This window comes from Amphiura filiformis, chromosome 20 (genome assembly GCF_039555335.1).
Source record: "Amphiura filiformis chromosome 20, Afil_fr2py, whole genome shotgun sequence".
NCBI lineage: Eukaryota > Metazoa > Echinodermata > Ophiuroidea > Amphilepidida > Amphiuridae > Amphiura > Amphiura filiformis.
Window position 1 is genome coordinate 55,189,317 of NC_092647.1, and position 16,915 is coordinate 55,206,231.

Consider the following 16,915-nt stretch of genomic DNA (forward strand, 5'->3'; position numbering starts at 1 on the left):
ATTATTGCGAATATTCGCAATAATTATTGCGAATATTCGCAATAATTATTGCGAATATTCGCAATAACATTGCGAATATTCGCAATAACATTGCGAATATTCGCAATAATTATTGCGAATATTCGCAATAATATTGCGAATATTCGCAATAACATTGCGAATATTCGCAATAATTATTGCGAATATTCGCAATAATTATTGCGAATATTCGCAATAATCACACCACCAGTTTGATTATGTAGGCCTACTTATTAATGCAATCGGTGTTTCATTCTTCGGCGTCACGGTTCTATAACTTTATAGATAGTTTGATACTCACACTTTATTACCTACTGAAGATAGTTTTATACTTGCATGTTGCAATCTACTGAAGATACTTTTATTCTCAAACCCTGATATCTACTCTAGATATGTCATCTACATCAGATTCTTTAATACGCATACCCTGTCATCTATACTTTAGCTCGTTTTACACTCATACCCTGCTATCTACTGAAGATACATTTATACTCAAACTTTGCTATCTACTCTAGATAGTTTTATAATTACGCCCTCTAATCTACTGAAGATACTTTTATACTCACAGCCTACTACTGAAGATACTTTTATTCTCAAACTCTAATATCTACTATAAATACTCACACCCCGATTTTTACTTGTTGGGAGTTTTATTCACCCTTTGAAATCTACTTTAGAACGTTTTGTACTCACACCCTGCTATCTACTCTACATATTTTTATACTCATGATTTGCTGTCTACTGTAGATATATTTACACGGACACCTTGTCATCTACTTAAGATTCTTTTATACGCACACCCTGCCATCTACTTTAGCTCGTTTTACACTCATACCCTGCTATCTTCTGAATATACTTTTATACTCACACTTTGCTATCTACTCTAGATAGTTTTATAATCACACCTACTATCTACTGAAGATACTTTTATTCCCACACACTGATATCTGCTATATATAGGCCTACCGTCATACTCATAACCTGATATCTACTGTTGATAGTTTTATTCACACTTTGCTATCTACTTTAGAAAGGTTTTTACTCACACACTATCTACTCTAGATAGTCTTATGTTCACACTTTGCACCAGCTATCTACTGTCGATAGTTTTATACTCAATTATTATTGCGAATATTCGCATAATTATTGCGAATATTCGCAATAATTATTGCGAATATTCGCAATAACATTGCGAATATTCGCAATAACATTGCGAATATTCGCAATAATTATTGCGAATATTCGCAATAATATTGCGAATATTCGCAATGTTATTGCGAATATTCGCAATAACATTGCGAATATTCGCAATAATTATTGCGAATATTCGCAATAATATTTCTAATTTTTTTTTTTTTTGTTTTTTTGGCACTAATATGCTTCCGTAGTGCACAGAAAAAAGTAACCCTCTTCAATAAATAAAACCCGCTATAGAGTGACTTATTTATTTTTGTCTAAACTTAAACGAACCGCTTTATAGATACATGCAGGACAAGTGAAGAAGTAAAAAGAAGGAGGTGGAAATGGATATGTGCTAAGGATGGAAGACAATAACCACTGCATGTCAGAACTTTCCTGGGCTCCAGAAGGCACTGAAAAGGAGAGTTGGTCGCCCTAAGACGACATGGGGGCGGACAGTGCATGGAAAAAGAAAGGAAGAAATTAGGATGGAGGTCATGGAACGAAGCCAAGCCAATAGCTAGAGACAGGGACAGCTGGAGGAGGAGACTTGCAGTCTTATGGGCCACAGGGCCCGAAGAGGATAGGTAGGTAGGTAGGTAGTACACAGTGGGTACTGTGGGTAGATAGGTAGGTACACAACTGAAGTTGTGTTAGTATTGAGATACAAAATATCATAACAAGATTATCCTTGTTTCCACCGTTTTTTGTGAGGCGCAAAAATAAACAGCAATGGTTCCACACTATTTGAGGAATCGTCTCAGCTATTGATTAAATGAAAGGAAATTAATCGATTAATTAACTTATACACTATATCCATTCATTAACTTTTTAAAAACTTTTTGATGGGTCAATATTGAATAAGACGCCTTGATAACATCCGAATCTATTTTTGACCAAAAACGCTTGAAATTGTTGACCTTTCCATTGATCTATTTACGATAAGACCCCTATACTTCCCCTTAAGCAGCTTAAACTCAACCTTAAACCCCGATTTCCCATAGATCTGATGGGGGATGTGTGGAGACTAGTAGCCAATGGCCTCGATGTCCGCAGCCCTACCTCTAGGTTGTTGACCTGGTCAATCAGTAAATTTTGACCATCTTGGACCACAGCCTATCAATGCCAACACCACATTAGAAAAAATATTGTTGAGGTATTCTACAATTAATATAATTTCTAGCATTTTTAATTAATTTTTCGATTCTCTTATCATTGTTTCATCGATGTTAAAGATCACGGCCGCACAAATTTATTTTGAAACCATCATTTTGAATGATGAAAAGGTTTGAATTAAATTTGAAATCGTTATCCCTTTGATAAATTGCTTAATGAAACTTAATTGATTGATTGATTGATTGATTGATTGATTGATTGATTGATTGATTGATTGAGTGAGTGAGTGAGTGAGTGAGTGAGTGAGTGAGTGTGTGTGTGAGTGAGTGGTGAGTGAGTGAGTGAGTGAGTGAGTGAGTGAGTGAGTGAGTGAGTGAGTGAGTGAGTGAGTGAGTGAGTGAGTGAGTGGTGAGTGAGTGAGTGAGTGAGTGAGTGAGTGAGTGAGTGAGTGAGTGAGTGAGTGAGTGAGTGAGTGAGTGAGTGAGTGAGTGAGTGAGTGAGTGAGTGAGTGAGTGAGTGAGTGAGTGAGTGAGTGAGTGAGTGAGTGAGTGAGTGAGTGAGTCAGTGAGTGAGTGAGTGAGTGAGTGAGTGAGTGAGTGAGGCAACGCCCCCAAATCAAGGCGAGCAAAATAAAAATTCCTTTCAAAAAGGAATTACCTGCACCTGCAGTAGTGCTCATGCATGAAGCAATGTCAATATAGGCTATGGTCAAGCCCAAACCCGATTTGACAAGTGACCATGCCATCGGGATGTCCGAATTATCCTCATCATGATGCCCCGTGTCAAATATGTCACTGAATAAAATACGGGATAAAATAGGCAAGTTCAAATTGACCAGGGCAACGTTTTGTGACTTGCCTCGGAACCCTAATAATTATGCATGTCAATCAATCTCTCATGCACAAATAGTCAATTTGTTGCAGTTTTTAATTTGCCCGAGGTCCACATCATCATGTTCCGGTTGAAGCTAAAAGAGCAAGGTATAATGGTTGGCAAAAAGTGATTGGCAAACACATTGATAATAGGGCTGTGGTGAAGATCAAAGTTTTAAAGCCAATTTATTCTCTTTTGTAGTCGACAAAGGTATTCCATGGAGATAAAATATTGTCATTAGAGCATTAGCGATAGGCCTATCAACAAACACTGCACTGCTATGCCATTATTTGTTTATTTGTTTTAAATGCTTATAGCGAGGAGGAGTTTAAATTACCTTTCGTACTGGCCCTATATGCATTGCATTACACGTTCAGAGGCAGGCCTACTCATCCCCTCCCACCCAAAGCGCAGATGGACAGCACCCATGATCAGCCTATGGCTCCATATTCCCCCTTGCCCATATGGCATTGAGCAGCACCAATATGAAGGGTCTGTTTTTCCTGCAGTTTTCTTCTTCTGGTAATCAAAAAATGACTTTATTTTCCTTTAAAAAATGTTTGGCCCACTTCAGCTCAGGACTGGCTCAGGAACAAGTATAGCTAAGTATCCCGGCCATTCCGGGACTTCTCACTTCTCCAAAATCCTCCAACGGATGTTCTTGACCGATTTTATGCTTTCGCATTATCTTTTCCGATGGCGCTCTTTCAATAGCAAGTACACGCGTCAGATATTTCCGGACGTCAGAAAATCAGCTTACAGTTTATACCATAATTATTATCTGCAGATTGTTTTAAGACTAAGGCGAAATAATGTGCTAGTAGGCCTATTAGCTGTTGGTCTCTCAAATTTATTTCTGAATTTTGCTCTATTTTGATCAATATTAGGGCCTACTAGTGTTACTCGAACAATAAAACCAGTCTGATCATGTTGACTCGGTTTTTTTTTATCCCGTTGCGCCCTAAAATTTGATCTTTGAACGTTTGCTTACAAGAACGGTACGTCGTATGTAGTTAACTATACCTTTTTTAATACTTTGGACGAGAGAAATACTTGAATGGTTTTAGGCTGACAACTTTGCGATTTAATTTGTTCAATGTTTTACCAAATCCAAAATCCGGCCAAATATACACGCAATACACCTTTTGTAAAATAAGCGCCAACAATATTTGAAATCCTTATTTAATTTTGTTCAAGAAAAACCCAGATACATGATTGGCACATTTTTTGATAAATTGCAGTTCCAAGTCACGCACAAATTATTGTCATTTCCTTCTCTTCTAAATAAAACGTATGGTTAAAGTAACACTCTGCTCTTTTGAATTGACCGATTGAAATATTTTGGTCCCAACGGTTGACGATACCAAGGAATCAAGCTATTTTTTCCAATTGGGAAACATTTGTATCTAACTCCGGTCGGCAAAAGATTGAAAAACAGTAACAAATCCTTTTAACTGATTATTAGATCGGAAAAGATTTGTCCGTATAACTTCAATTGCTAAAAAGATTGAGAAGCACACCTTTTGATTAAAAAGATTGAAAAATCATTCGACTCAATATTCAGTCGAAACGATTTGTAAAGATTGAACTTTTGATTGAATATTTAATCGGAAAATTTAAGACAGTGTGGACAATATATGTAGTCATGAATATTGCAATTTTTGGCAGATCGAAAGGGGGTAAAGAAGGCTCCATCTTAATAAGGGAAATTCCCCAAAGTTGACCATAATGGTCAAAATAGACCCAAGTTACACAAAGTTGCCTAAACATTTTGCAACGTTGCCCAGGCCTGTGTACATGGTGTAGGCCTAAAGCTTTCATAAAGTTTTAAAAAATTGCGCGAAGTTGCTCGACGTTAATGCAAAGTTGCACAAAATTTCAAAAAAATAGGCAAAATCGAATGACAACGTTATACTTTGCGCAGTTTAGCACAATTTAGCACATTTGCGAGATTCTTGTCACTTTTGACTATTTTTATCAACTTTAGACAATTTCCCCTAATAGAGATTATATTACACATAATAATGGGTCACTTTTAAATAAAACGCTTATAAAATAGTAAGGAAATGTTCAAATCATGCAAAATTTCCTGCTCGCTATATTATACGTTCGCATTATTGATCTAGACATTGACTTGAGGTTTGCAAATTGGATTCCAAGGCCGAGGGGAAAGCAAGTGCATAGGCTATACCTTTAACCAAAAAAGGAGAACCATCTTTGAGGGGAAAGACAAAAATAGTGGTGTTGGGCCTCATTTTGCCCTCTCTACTGTCTCTATTTAACACTATGTGTTATAATGATAATTTTTAAAATGGGCGAAGCGGAAAAAGTTTTCAAGACAATGTACACTATTGTAGCCGAAAATTAAGGTGAAATTTTGTGTTAGCCCCGGTGTTAGCCAGGCCAATTTCAAAATTGTCAATTTTACACTTGCCCCTTTTGCGCTTAACGGGCCCGCCATGATTTTCAATTTTACACTAGGGGGGGGGGGGGTCTTTTGGGCCACTGGTTTTAAGGGTTGAACTTTTCTTTTGGGAGTTGAGTTTATAGCAAAGCAACGTCAAGACCACACTGATCACCAAAATTATACATTTGTTGTATACGGTGTACGACATGAAAACTTCAATCAGGTTTTTGCAAACTTCAATCAGGTTTTTGCAAATTAACTTCAATCAGTTTTTGCAAACTTCAATCAGTTTTGCAAACTTCAATCAGTTTTTACAAACTTCAATCAGTTTTTGCAAACTTCAATTTTTGCAAACTTCAATCAGTTTTTTCAAACTTCAATCAGTTTTTGCAAACTTCAATCAGTTTGTGCAAACTTCAATCAGTTTTCGCAAACTTCAATTGTTTTTGTTAAATTCAATCAGTTTTTGCTATAGGCCTAGGCCTAACTTCAATTGTTTTCGCTAACTTCAAACACTTTTAGCTAACTTCAATAATGTTTTGGTACTATGGTAACTTTAATCAGTAACTTCAAGGAAAAATCATTCTTTCTGAAACTTTTTAAGGATTTATTTAATAAGGTCTTATTTTAACAAAATTTATTTTCTCCAGTATTATTCTCAAACGTTTGAGAAGCAAAACTATAACCAGAGTGCCCCAGCTCAGAGTGGATGAAAATTTTCTCTCTGCAATTTTTTTATTCTACAGAAAAAGGACGTTACTAATTAACTTTCCACTCAGCCTGATCAGCTCTGATCAAAATTACATTACCGCCACATATTGGTAACGCCCACCAAACGGGAAAATCACTTTAATGAAAATGATGAGATCAGTTTGAGTAAGGCAGTGGTGTGTCAACTGTCTAAGGGAAAACATATCTGCAGTATATTTCAGTGTACAGTGTAAACCAATGAATGGAATAGCTAACATGTCTGTGCCAAACTTGAACAACCTGAGAAATAACCACGCCTCTCGCCGCCACGCGAGGGCAGTGTTCAAAATGGCGGACAGTAGCATCGGTAGAACATCCGTGAAGTTCCTCCAAAGAGCTACGGAAAAAGTAAGATCGTAATCAAATTAGGCCTATATGTTGTATTGATGGCAAAGCTGTATTTGTCAAGAATGTGTATGCCAAGTTTGAAGGTATATATTGGGATTTAAAGGGTTTAAAACAGGTTTGTTTTGAACGATTAGATGCCCATCCCAAATCGTCCCATTCATTTACTATGCATGAAGAGATGAAGGAGGAAACGTAAGCTTACGTTTTACGAAACCTCTAACCCGGCCTGTACCCGTTTTACAACTTTCACTTCCGCATAATTCGTGTCCATTTCTTTTTTTACATAGGTAAGGTACATGGTTAGTGTTAAAGCAGTAAATAAATTATTACTATGATTTACTTTTCCCCTTTTGCAAAAAGTATAAATAAAAATAAAAAGCTGTGCCTGCTGTGCAACATCATGATCATGGGCATGGATCATGGGATGTGTTAGTTACCGGTATCACATAATTTTATTCAAACTTATGTCATGCATGATGAGAACTCTGGCTCTAAAATAAAAATGCTTTACACTAGAGCCAGACTAGGCATATGACATGATTGACAGCCTTCATGCCTTAAGGGGTACTACACCCCTGGCCAATTTTGTGCCCTTTTTTGCATTTTTCTCACAAATTACAGTGCATTGGTGACAAGTAAGATATGTATATTATAGGGGCTTAAGCCTCCAGCATACTTTCCTGCCGCTTGCACGCTGCGGCAAGCGGTAGGCGTTCAACCAATGACAAGCCTTTATTGTGTCCGTTTGTCTGCAATGCGTGTGCGCCACGCCGCTCAGCGGCAAGCGGCAGGGTAGTATGAAACCAGCATAAGACTGCAACTACTGCACTGAAAATTCAGCATGTCAAGGCAAGTAGTTATTGATTTATTGATCAAATATTGGTTTTCCCTCATTTTTAACTGTAACTCCACAACTGATGTCTGTGCTGAAATAAAATTTCCAGTGCAGTAGTTGTAGTCCTTGGCCCCTATAATATACATATAGTACTTGTCACCAATGCGCTATAATTTTTGAGAAAAATGCAATAATAGGCACAAAATTGGACAGGGGTGTAGTACACCCTTAAAGCCATAATGTACAATCTTATAATATGAAATTGGTTAATTTTTTCAAACCTGATTTTTTGCATATTTATAATGTTTACACATGTCCTAACTTGCACCTAAATGGAATCAGCCAAATTTGTTGTCTTTGTAGGTCAACAGAGCAAAGTTCAACATATTATCATAATTTAAAAATTATGATAATATGTCCTCCCATAGAACTGTGTTTTAAATAGCCAAAATAACCAGTGGGGTTTCTTTCACTTTACCTTGTTATTTCAACCTAAAATGGACAGCAACCCTTACCGTCAGTTATTACTAATTAATATAATTTCAACATTTTGAATAAAGAATAATAAAATCAAAATTTGACGGAAATCGTACATTATGGCTTTAAGTTCAACAGTTAATTCATGAAATATCAAATATTTCATTCATTGATTATGATTTATGACGTCACATGACATTGTTTATGGGTGATGCTGGGACTTCCGCTAGGTCTGAATGAGGAAATGACAATACACTGAATATGTAAAATTTGACCCCAGAACCTGAATCATAATCATGATATATGGGGAAAAAATGCAAAAGTCTGTGTCTAATCCTATCCTAGTCAAGGCTCTCGCACAACTGTGCGAGAGCCTTGCACAACTGTAAAACCTGGTCGGGAAATGCGCGTCCCACAACATTTTTGTGCGTCCGTACATGTTAATACAATACAATTTTACAAAGCCCTGATTGCCGGTATTGCATCAGATTACATCCCAGTTTGATGCAAATATTTGACTATTTCCTTTCAGATTCCGGAAAATGTAAATATTATTGTCAATAACAAATTACGTGAATGCAAACTTGCTGACAATGTACAATAGTTTAGAAAGTTGTAGTTTTGCTCGCGTGTTTGAGCAAAAGCTTATCACGTCTCGCTGCCGTAAGAATTTTCATTCGTTGACTGGTTGACATGTGACCCGGAAGTGTTACAATATATTAATTTATGCACGATGGAGGTTTAGAAATTTTCATGATTTTTATGATGATGAAGTTACGAAATAGAATCATTGCAAACACCAATTTGGTAAGCTTATAAGATTTCACTCATTTTTGGGCTGAATCAACTTGCGTCCGACTGGACGCAACGGGTTGATGAAATTTGTTTTCGCGTCCAGCGGGAGCCTTGATCCTAGTCATACGGTAAGTTACCAGTACCGGTCACCATCTTTCATGAAATACAAGCGCATTTTTGTATATTAAAAAAATGACCCTCCATATTAAAAGGCAAACCTTAGTTACCGTACTACATTAGCGAGTCAGTCAGCCAAATTGACCCAAACACAATACATATTTTACATAGAAAATTAAAAGTAGAAGATAGTGAAAGGGACAACATGGGGAAGAGGCATGATAAAGATGTTGTCTATACTTCACTTGTCCCAAACATAAAATTTATTTTTGTGATGTCCATATTGAAAAGGTAAAAAAAATGATCTGGTTTGATGACAAATTTAAAATTCACCTTTTATACCTACATGTACATGTAGATGTACTGCATGGTGAATAAACCCTGCTTTTGTACATAAAGTTACACATACATTGTACATACACATGTTGGAAGTTATTAACAGTGTTGGGTAAATTGGGTTACCAAATTTCGGACAATTTAGGCCAGCTTATTTTGCTCATAACTTTGCTGAATTATGACCTACAAATTAAACTTGTGGGGGAAGCCTATTACTGGGATACCTATAAAATTAATATAGACACTGTGTAGCGTGTAGGCCTACTTGTACAATGTAAAGGTTGTCTGTGCAGATAAGAAAAGCATGAACAGACTGCAACTGCACTAACACTGGGCCCGAGAAAAAAAGATAGAGAAGCGACACTCTGTACAAACTGCCTATACCATGCTATACAGCAGTTGAAGACATGCAATTCGCAAGCGTCGTCACCGGCCAAGTCTTACTACGATCGTGTAATGAGAAGATACCATAGAGTCCTACATATAGAGATCTGAGGAAGAGACGGTCCGAATTGACCTAGTGACCTATAATTTATTAGAGAATCACATTTTTAGAGTATAAGTCCGCCCACCGCTGTCAATCATTCTAATGAACAAATAAACAAGCTCTGACAATGACGTAATCCTAATTATAAATGAGAGAATCACATTGTACATGTACTGTCTGCTGTACTAGATGTCTTCCAACAAGTGCCGGAGTGTCGCGGTCCTGACTGGGCTTCACCCAAGCACCAGACACTCTGTAGCAAGTATCCGTTCAACCAGATCCAGAATATCATCTCCAGGTGCAGGCCCAGCATGCCCAGGAATCTACCTAGTTTGAATGATGAATCCAGGGCTTCAGGCCTTCTGCTAGCCATCAAAAGCTCTACGTCCGATCAGACACAATCGTAACTGAAAAGCCTAGTTGGAAAATGTGCGTTTCCAAAATGTTTTTGCGTTTGTACGTATGTTGATGTGTTGGGCAACAGGCAATGGATTTTTACAGGGCTCCTGATCGCTGGTATTGCATCCCATATCAGTTTGTCGCAAAATAAAGTCAATAATGCTAACTTGTTACTTGGTCTACAAGTCTACGTTACTAATTAATTTATGCGCTATGGAGATTTAGACATTTTATTTCATTAGCTTAAACTAGCTTTATTGTGATTTGAATTTCGCTTGCTGAACAGTGCGTCCAACAATAAAAAATTGAGTCCTATAGTCACACCTTAGCAGGAGCCTTAGCTATGAATCTGACCTGCATTTTGAAATTTGATCATGTGAATGATGGAAATGCTTAGAAACTAAAAACAACAAGTCATAACATACATGTACCACACACAGTGTCGACACCCAGTGTTATAAATATAAACTTAATACTCCGTTGGTGAGCGACGAGGCGATTGGTATTTAACCAGCGCAAGAAAAGGAGGCCTATCTGATTGGCTAGAAATCGATCGCTAGATCGCTCAGTGGTGTAGTACAAACTCAAAATGGAGACATGTATTCAATTCGATTGAAATCAATATTCTATTATTGACGCAGATAAAGAAAGTGGTATAGTGTGTCGATAATGTACATTGTATTATAGATACAGCACCTGGATCTTACACAAGTTCCTTTATATAATTCATTTCTCAAACAGTTGAATATATCACAATTTTGACTTTTGATTTCAAAATCTTAACTTATAAAATGCAGTAAAATATATCCACAGCAAACAGCAAGGCCCCGCTAATTAGTGTATTGCATTTCGAGTTAGTGTATTGGAAACAAAACCTGCATTTTACCTGACAACAAATCAAATTTTCTATAATGGCAACACCATATGTGGTACTGATCATGCGCAAATCGTAGAATAGAAACTCTGCGGCAGGCTCTATGGTATCTCATATTGCGTAAATGGTATGCTTAGCCTGAGTCGCTCGGCCTATCTCGAACAAAATCGCCATGCGTAGCTTTTTAAAAACAAGAGGATTCGCCGTACTATCACGGCAATTTTTGACACGAAGATATAGGGATGATGACGCTGTGCCACAGTACCAGTACAATGTTGTACTTGGGGTCGGGATTCAATCATGTTTCAACATTGTTCATCGTTTTTTTCAATGATGTGTCTGTGAGGTTAGCTGCCCGGGCAAAGTAAACCATGCAGATGCACCGGACGCGAGTTGTTAAAACAGTGATGAACAGTAGTGAAAGTGAACATGATTGAATCCCTTTCAACAATGAAAGCTAGCTAAAGATCATATAATTCACATGACTCTAACATGAGGAATGTCAGTTATGTTTGCCACTCATTATTCAAGATCAGTGATATCTCTGTTGATATCAATAATAAAACTACAGAATGAAAAGGCAATGTTTAGCCGTGAAAATAATGAATTTAACATGCAAGCTTGTATTCCAGACATGGATCTTACACGCTCACACGTATGCCATGCATGCTTCCTTTAACTTGCGTTCGCGTATTTGCTATTATAAAAGTGGATTCAGCACGGATTACCAATAGTTTCCGTCTGTACAAATGTATGTAGGAAGTTGTTGAAAATAGTCATCATAGACGGGCCTGTTATCGACTGTTGTCTGTGTCGTATTATCGTCGATATGACCCTAAATCTGACATGTCAAAATAAACTTTACGACACGTATAAAAAAGAAAAAAGAATTAAATTTATATGCTATTTTGTCCGAATAAGCTTACTGTACGATCATGTTGTCATCGGAAAGTCAAAAATGACCTCCGAAGTTGACCCGAACCCGAAGTAGAACGAACCAGGAAGTATGTTTACACCGGAAGTCGACAATCATAACTCATATCGGCGTGATTTTAAGCTTATCTATCGACTTTTTTCAGCATTTTAATCTCATTACAAGTTTTGACACATGTCAATTGTCGTATTTTTCCCCCTGATGAAGTGTTGAATTAGACATCATAACAGGCCTAATCATAGACAGTGAAACTTGTTCCTCATTTGGAAATCAGATCAATTTGTACATGTGTTGATGGTTTGCAGCATTATGATTTGGGATAACGGGTAACATTAATGTTCAACAGATAACATTAGGCCAAGCCCCACGTAATAATTGGAGCTGGCATTTTTATGAATTCTTAATTTTTTAATTATGAAATGGCAGCAAGCTGTCATGGCATGGATAGGATATTGATGTGTTCCGGACCAAAAGTATTTTCAAGTGCTGGAACAAAAAAAATGTGATTGATTCCCTCTCTCAACTGACATTGATACCCAACTCAAAACATGTAAAAACTTGCTGCAGGAAAACTGATCAAATATATGAAAACATTATTTAAGAAATAAAGGGTAATGCATGATCCTTTACACAAAAATAATGTGTCCGAGGCAGTAAAAATGTAAATAATGGGTGAGGCGCAGGCCGAACCCATTATTTAAACGTTTTACTGCCGAGGACGATTATTTTGTAAAGGATAATGCTGCACCCTTTATTTCTATTCTATTACCACAAAATAGTGTGATTTAAAGAGAAAATATCAAATTTTTTGCCCAAATATTTCAAGTTGTTTACCTCAAGGTGGAGCGAATACGCGCAGCCAAAGCGTATGCACATTCCAATAACACAACCTAACATTCCATTCTCCCCTATAAGCAGGTATGCATACACAATAACACACCCCTGACATTCCATTCTCCCCTACATAAGCAGGTGTGCTGTGCGCTCTGCTGTGCGCTGTGATGATAGAAGAACATAAAGTTTGTTGCCCTTGACACTTTATCGCTAATTAATGGGCTGTCACGTGACGCGTTTCAACAAATCACAGTGCGCGATTTCGACGAATGGGTCGTGGGGTAATAGAATTGATTTTACAAGCCAGCTGATTATGGGCTTATGGGCCCATTACATGACTTCTGTAGCCCATTGAAAATAAACATCATAATACCAGGCTGTACATTTTACATTGTAGCCCGTTCCGTTACCATGCACATGTACGTATACAGTCAATTAGACCATTTCAATGTCTATAGGTCTAGACATAGTCTATACCATTTTGGCTCAAATACTGATTGTTACTAAAAAAGAGGAGCCCTGTTGATTGTTTTGATTCAAATAGAGCCTGATCAGTTTGTCATGGACGGACATTTTCCAGACTTTGATAGATTGAAAGGCTGTAAAAAATATTTGCATGAATTTACATGACATATTGGTGTTTCATATTGAAGAGTATTGTAGACTTGGCCATTTGTTCATAAAATTGGGTTGCCATCGTTTGTTACTAAAAATAGAATCACCATTATGTCCGCGTCACGGACGGACATAGATAAATTTGCAAGTTTCCACTTTTCTCCACTCTTTTATGATTTCTATCCGTCGCTTTGCAGATTTACAATTCTACTCCTGTACATAATGTGACTATGTAAAGTGGCTTGCATGCCAGATAGAAAAAGTTTTCTTACATTCTTTATTTTTGATTATCGACGTAAATAAAAAATGTCACGGACGGACATTTTTCAACGTCACGGACGGACACCCAAAGCTAACAAGAGAGGCAACTTCAAAATTCATGAACTTTTTTTTTATTAATAGAAGACCACCTAGTACCTTCATCTCACCCTGGGAATGATTTTTGAAAAATCCTTAGAATACTTAGTTTACAGGGCAAAAACTAACTTTGTCACGGACGGACATCTTTTTGTCATGGACGGACAAGTGAGTCTAAATGAACAATTGAGAAAGATTGTTGACCTTCCTACCAATTATTCTTATTCAACATAGGTTTTAACATCTAATAAACTCTTTAATAATGCTTTATATCATACTTACTGTCAATCACTGTGCTACAATGTACCTTTTTAATCAATCTTTGAATGCCAATGCTCATTTAAGAGCCCATTGTAGAAAAGTATGATTTTCTGATTAATGAAATGCAAATATTTCTCAGTTGAAACTTCTCAAAATTCAATTTTGACTCCCTTATAGTTCAATTTGAGGAAACTTTCAAAATATATTGTGCATGTAAAAGTTTTTAAACTTTTACAATACCTTAAAAGGTATTTTGCACACAACAGTTTATAAAACACAACTATAGCTGAAGTCCTACATGCAAGAAAATCCTTCAAAACTATTTACAGAACTCTTTGACGCGTGTGGTCCAGTTCAAGTTTATGTAACATATAATGCAACACTGCTAAATGGACAAACTGAACTGAACAAAGTTTATGTTTGCTTGAATTTCTCAAGTACTGCTTTCATGTTGAAAGTAAATGTTTCTCTGGTTGCTGATCCTTGAACAGCTGTAGGAGGGTCCAGCACAGCTATGATGCTGGGTAATGGTTCCCTTGAGTAGTCATCATCCCGTGCCCATCTGTATACCATGCCATCATTGTTTACAGCTTCCATGTACTTCAGTTGGACACATTCTTCAAAGTCTTCTGGTAGCGGAGTGATGTCTGTAACCTGATGAGAGATCAGCAACACAGAGCTCATCAATTAAAATGTTTACTATGAATTAAGGGTCTAAATTGATTTTGAAAGCAAGATTCTGCTAAATTTTGTCTGAAGTTTTGGCACATGATGAAATCTGTCTCATAAGATTCACTTCTTATTTACAAATAAAACTGCCAGCAGGAAAATAACAATGGATAAATCAGAACAGAGAGTTATAGTATTTACCTGGGCTACATAGAGTTTTTTCTGCTTCTTGCCAACTAGGATGACAGCAACAAAGTCCCCACAAACTGGTCTGCATGTGTTCTCAGTCTGTAAATGAATGAAAAATTGGACAAAATAATATAAAAAGTTCTTATACTGGTTGATTTTTATTTTATTATTGTATTTTAATTCATTTTTATTTCATTTTATTATTTTTATTCGATGATAATGAATGATTGATGAATTGTTAATTGTTAATTGTTAATGGTTGCATTTTTAAGATGTTTTTAAACTTACTTTGTCATCATCATCATCATCATCATTGTCTCTGTCACTATCACTGTTTTCTTCCACTTCACTGGTCTCTGTGTCATCCATGGCTGTGTCACTGTCTTCTCCATTTTCACTGTTTCTCCCTGTATCACTATCACTATCTGAATCGTCATCATCATTGGTCACTGCACTGCCACTGGTTCCTGGTGTCAACTTACGTGCCCTTTTCTCTGCACAAGGGCTTCCCAAAACATATTTCTTTTTTCCAGGACTGAGGTCATACACTAACTTCTTTAACACAACTGCTTTTTTCCGTGGGCTTTTTGGGAGGGCAAGTGAAGCTCTTTTTAAACTTCTGACCAGTGAAGGTTTATGTGCATAGGAACTGGGAGGAGTTGATCCCGATCCAGCCTCTTCAACTGCGGATTATTGGTGGCCTGCTCGTCAGTTTGTGCAGTGTTATCTTTCTGCAGACGCTTAGCCTTGGCTCTAACTTCTCGCTTTCGAGCAGCATCTTTCTTTTTACACTCTTCCCAAAGCTCTGGATTGTTTCTTTTCATATCGATTCGCTTAGATTTTTTCCGGTAACGATCTTTACTCGTCAATCTTGCATGATGCCGTCTATAATACTCCTTCTGTCGAGTTTTCTGATCTTTTGGTTGAATTAATCTGAAGAAAATTTTTAAAAAAAAATCATCATTCATGACTTAGACTTTTAAATATATCGTATTTTATGTTCAATGCTAGTGTAGGCCTAGTACCAATTAGGCCCTTCACACTTAATTTTTAGTTTCTTGTAAAAGGTTTCAAAAAGGGACAAGGTGACTTTAAATTATAATATTAAATTAAATCTATTATTTTTCTTTATTAAGTTTTAATTATTACAACCAATTATCAACTCATTTTCACTAAAGCGGGCATTTATAATTATTTCACAACAATGTAGGGGCCTATTTTATTTTACAAATAAGTTAAGGGTGGAGTTGTGCTCTTTTTTTCTCCATCATTATTGTTGATATAAAGTCAGAAAATGGCAAATAGAAGTAATTGAAAGTCATTTTAAAGGAGAAAGTCCAAAATAAATATAAAAACAATCATTTTGTAATTTGGAAGGGCAATGTTAACAGGAATTTACTAGTTAAGAAACAACTGCAAAGGGCCTTATTGATGATTATTTCTATTCATTATTTTATTAACAATTATTATTATTATTATTTCATTATCATACATATAATTAGGCCTATTATCAAATAATAATCATCATCATTGCCTTCACCTTAATTGTTAATGATGATTTATTACTTTCCAACATTTAGAATGAGTTTCAAGCAGAGATTCCTCACAGCAGGAATTAAATAAATAGGTCTATCTTGCGAAGTAATATAAACAACAAACCTTTTTTTTTGGCTTTTAGAATGTCTCCATATCCACCATGTGCTTCTGGCAATGGCTGCAGGCAGAAAGACTGAACATGCTAGAAGGGTTTGTGCTTCACTGCACACAAGCTCAGCTCAATGTGAAACTTCCTCATTTGCATATGGGTTTGTCCACTATTGAGAGGGGTGGCAGGACCATGGCACGCTTGAAAATGTCCGTCCGTGACAAATTTGTTGTCCGTCCGTGACATACATATATTGTGAGATTATATTAAGATGGATGTATTTTTTTATTTGGTTTCAACCTTGGTCAGTGATGACTAGGTACTGGTGAGATAGTTCAGCAGGTTTGTTTTTCTAAATATTACTAAGTGGGGATTTAAAAACTTTTCGCTTATTTTTCTC

General features: G+C 36.7%; 2 protein-coding genes across 6 annotated transcripts in view; one reads left to right on the forward strand and one right to left on the reverse strand.

The window, feature by feature from the left end:
- Positions 1–6,490: 6,490 nt before the first annotated feature.
- Positions 6,491–16,915, forward strand: part of LOC140142036 (myc box-dependent-interacting protein 1-like) — a 62,783-nt gene continuing 52,358 nt past the window's right edge. For all 5 annotated transcript variants that reach the window (XM_072163942.1, XM_072163944.1, XM_072163943.1 and 2 more), the window contains exon 1: positions 6,491–6,691. In XM_072163942.1, coding sequence (XP_072020043.1) covers positions 6,542–6,691 — 150 coding nt within the window. In that variant the 5' untranslated portion in view covers positions 6,491–6,541. The remainder of the gene's footprint in view (positions 6,692–16,915) is intronic.
- On the reverse strand, positions 13,325–16,741 carry LOC140142047 (uncharacterized). The gene is made up of 4 exons (XM_072163971.1): positions 16,530–16,741; positions 15,159–15,803; positions 14,883–14,969; positions 13,325–14,666 (listed from the first exon to the last, which is right to left on the reverse strand). Exons 2-4 carry the CDS (start codon positions 15,237–15,239, stop codon positions 14,427–14,429), a joined length of 408 nt encoding a protein of 135 aa, XP_072020072.1. The 5' UTR covers positions 15,240–15,803; positions 16,530–16,741; the 3' UTR covers positions 13,325–14,426.

Excerpts from the sequence above, each read along its gene's own strand:
- LOC140142047 (XM_072163971.1), bottom strand. The coding sequence starts at position 15,239 with ATGGATGACACAGAGACCAGTGAAGTGGAAGAAAACAGTGATAGTGAC. Across the intron at positions 14,970-15,158 it reads ATGATGATGATGATGACAAA|ACTGAGAACACATGCAGACC; the intron begins GTAAGTTTAAAA and ends ATTCATTTACAG. Across the intron at positions 14,667-14,882 it reads AAAAACTCTATGTAGCCCAG|GTTACAGACATCACTCCGCT; the intron begins GTAAATACTATA and ends ATCTCTCATCAG.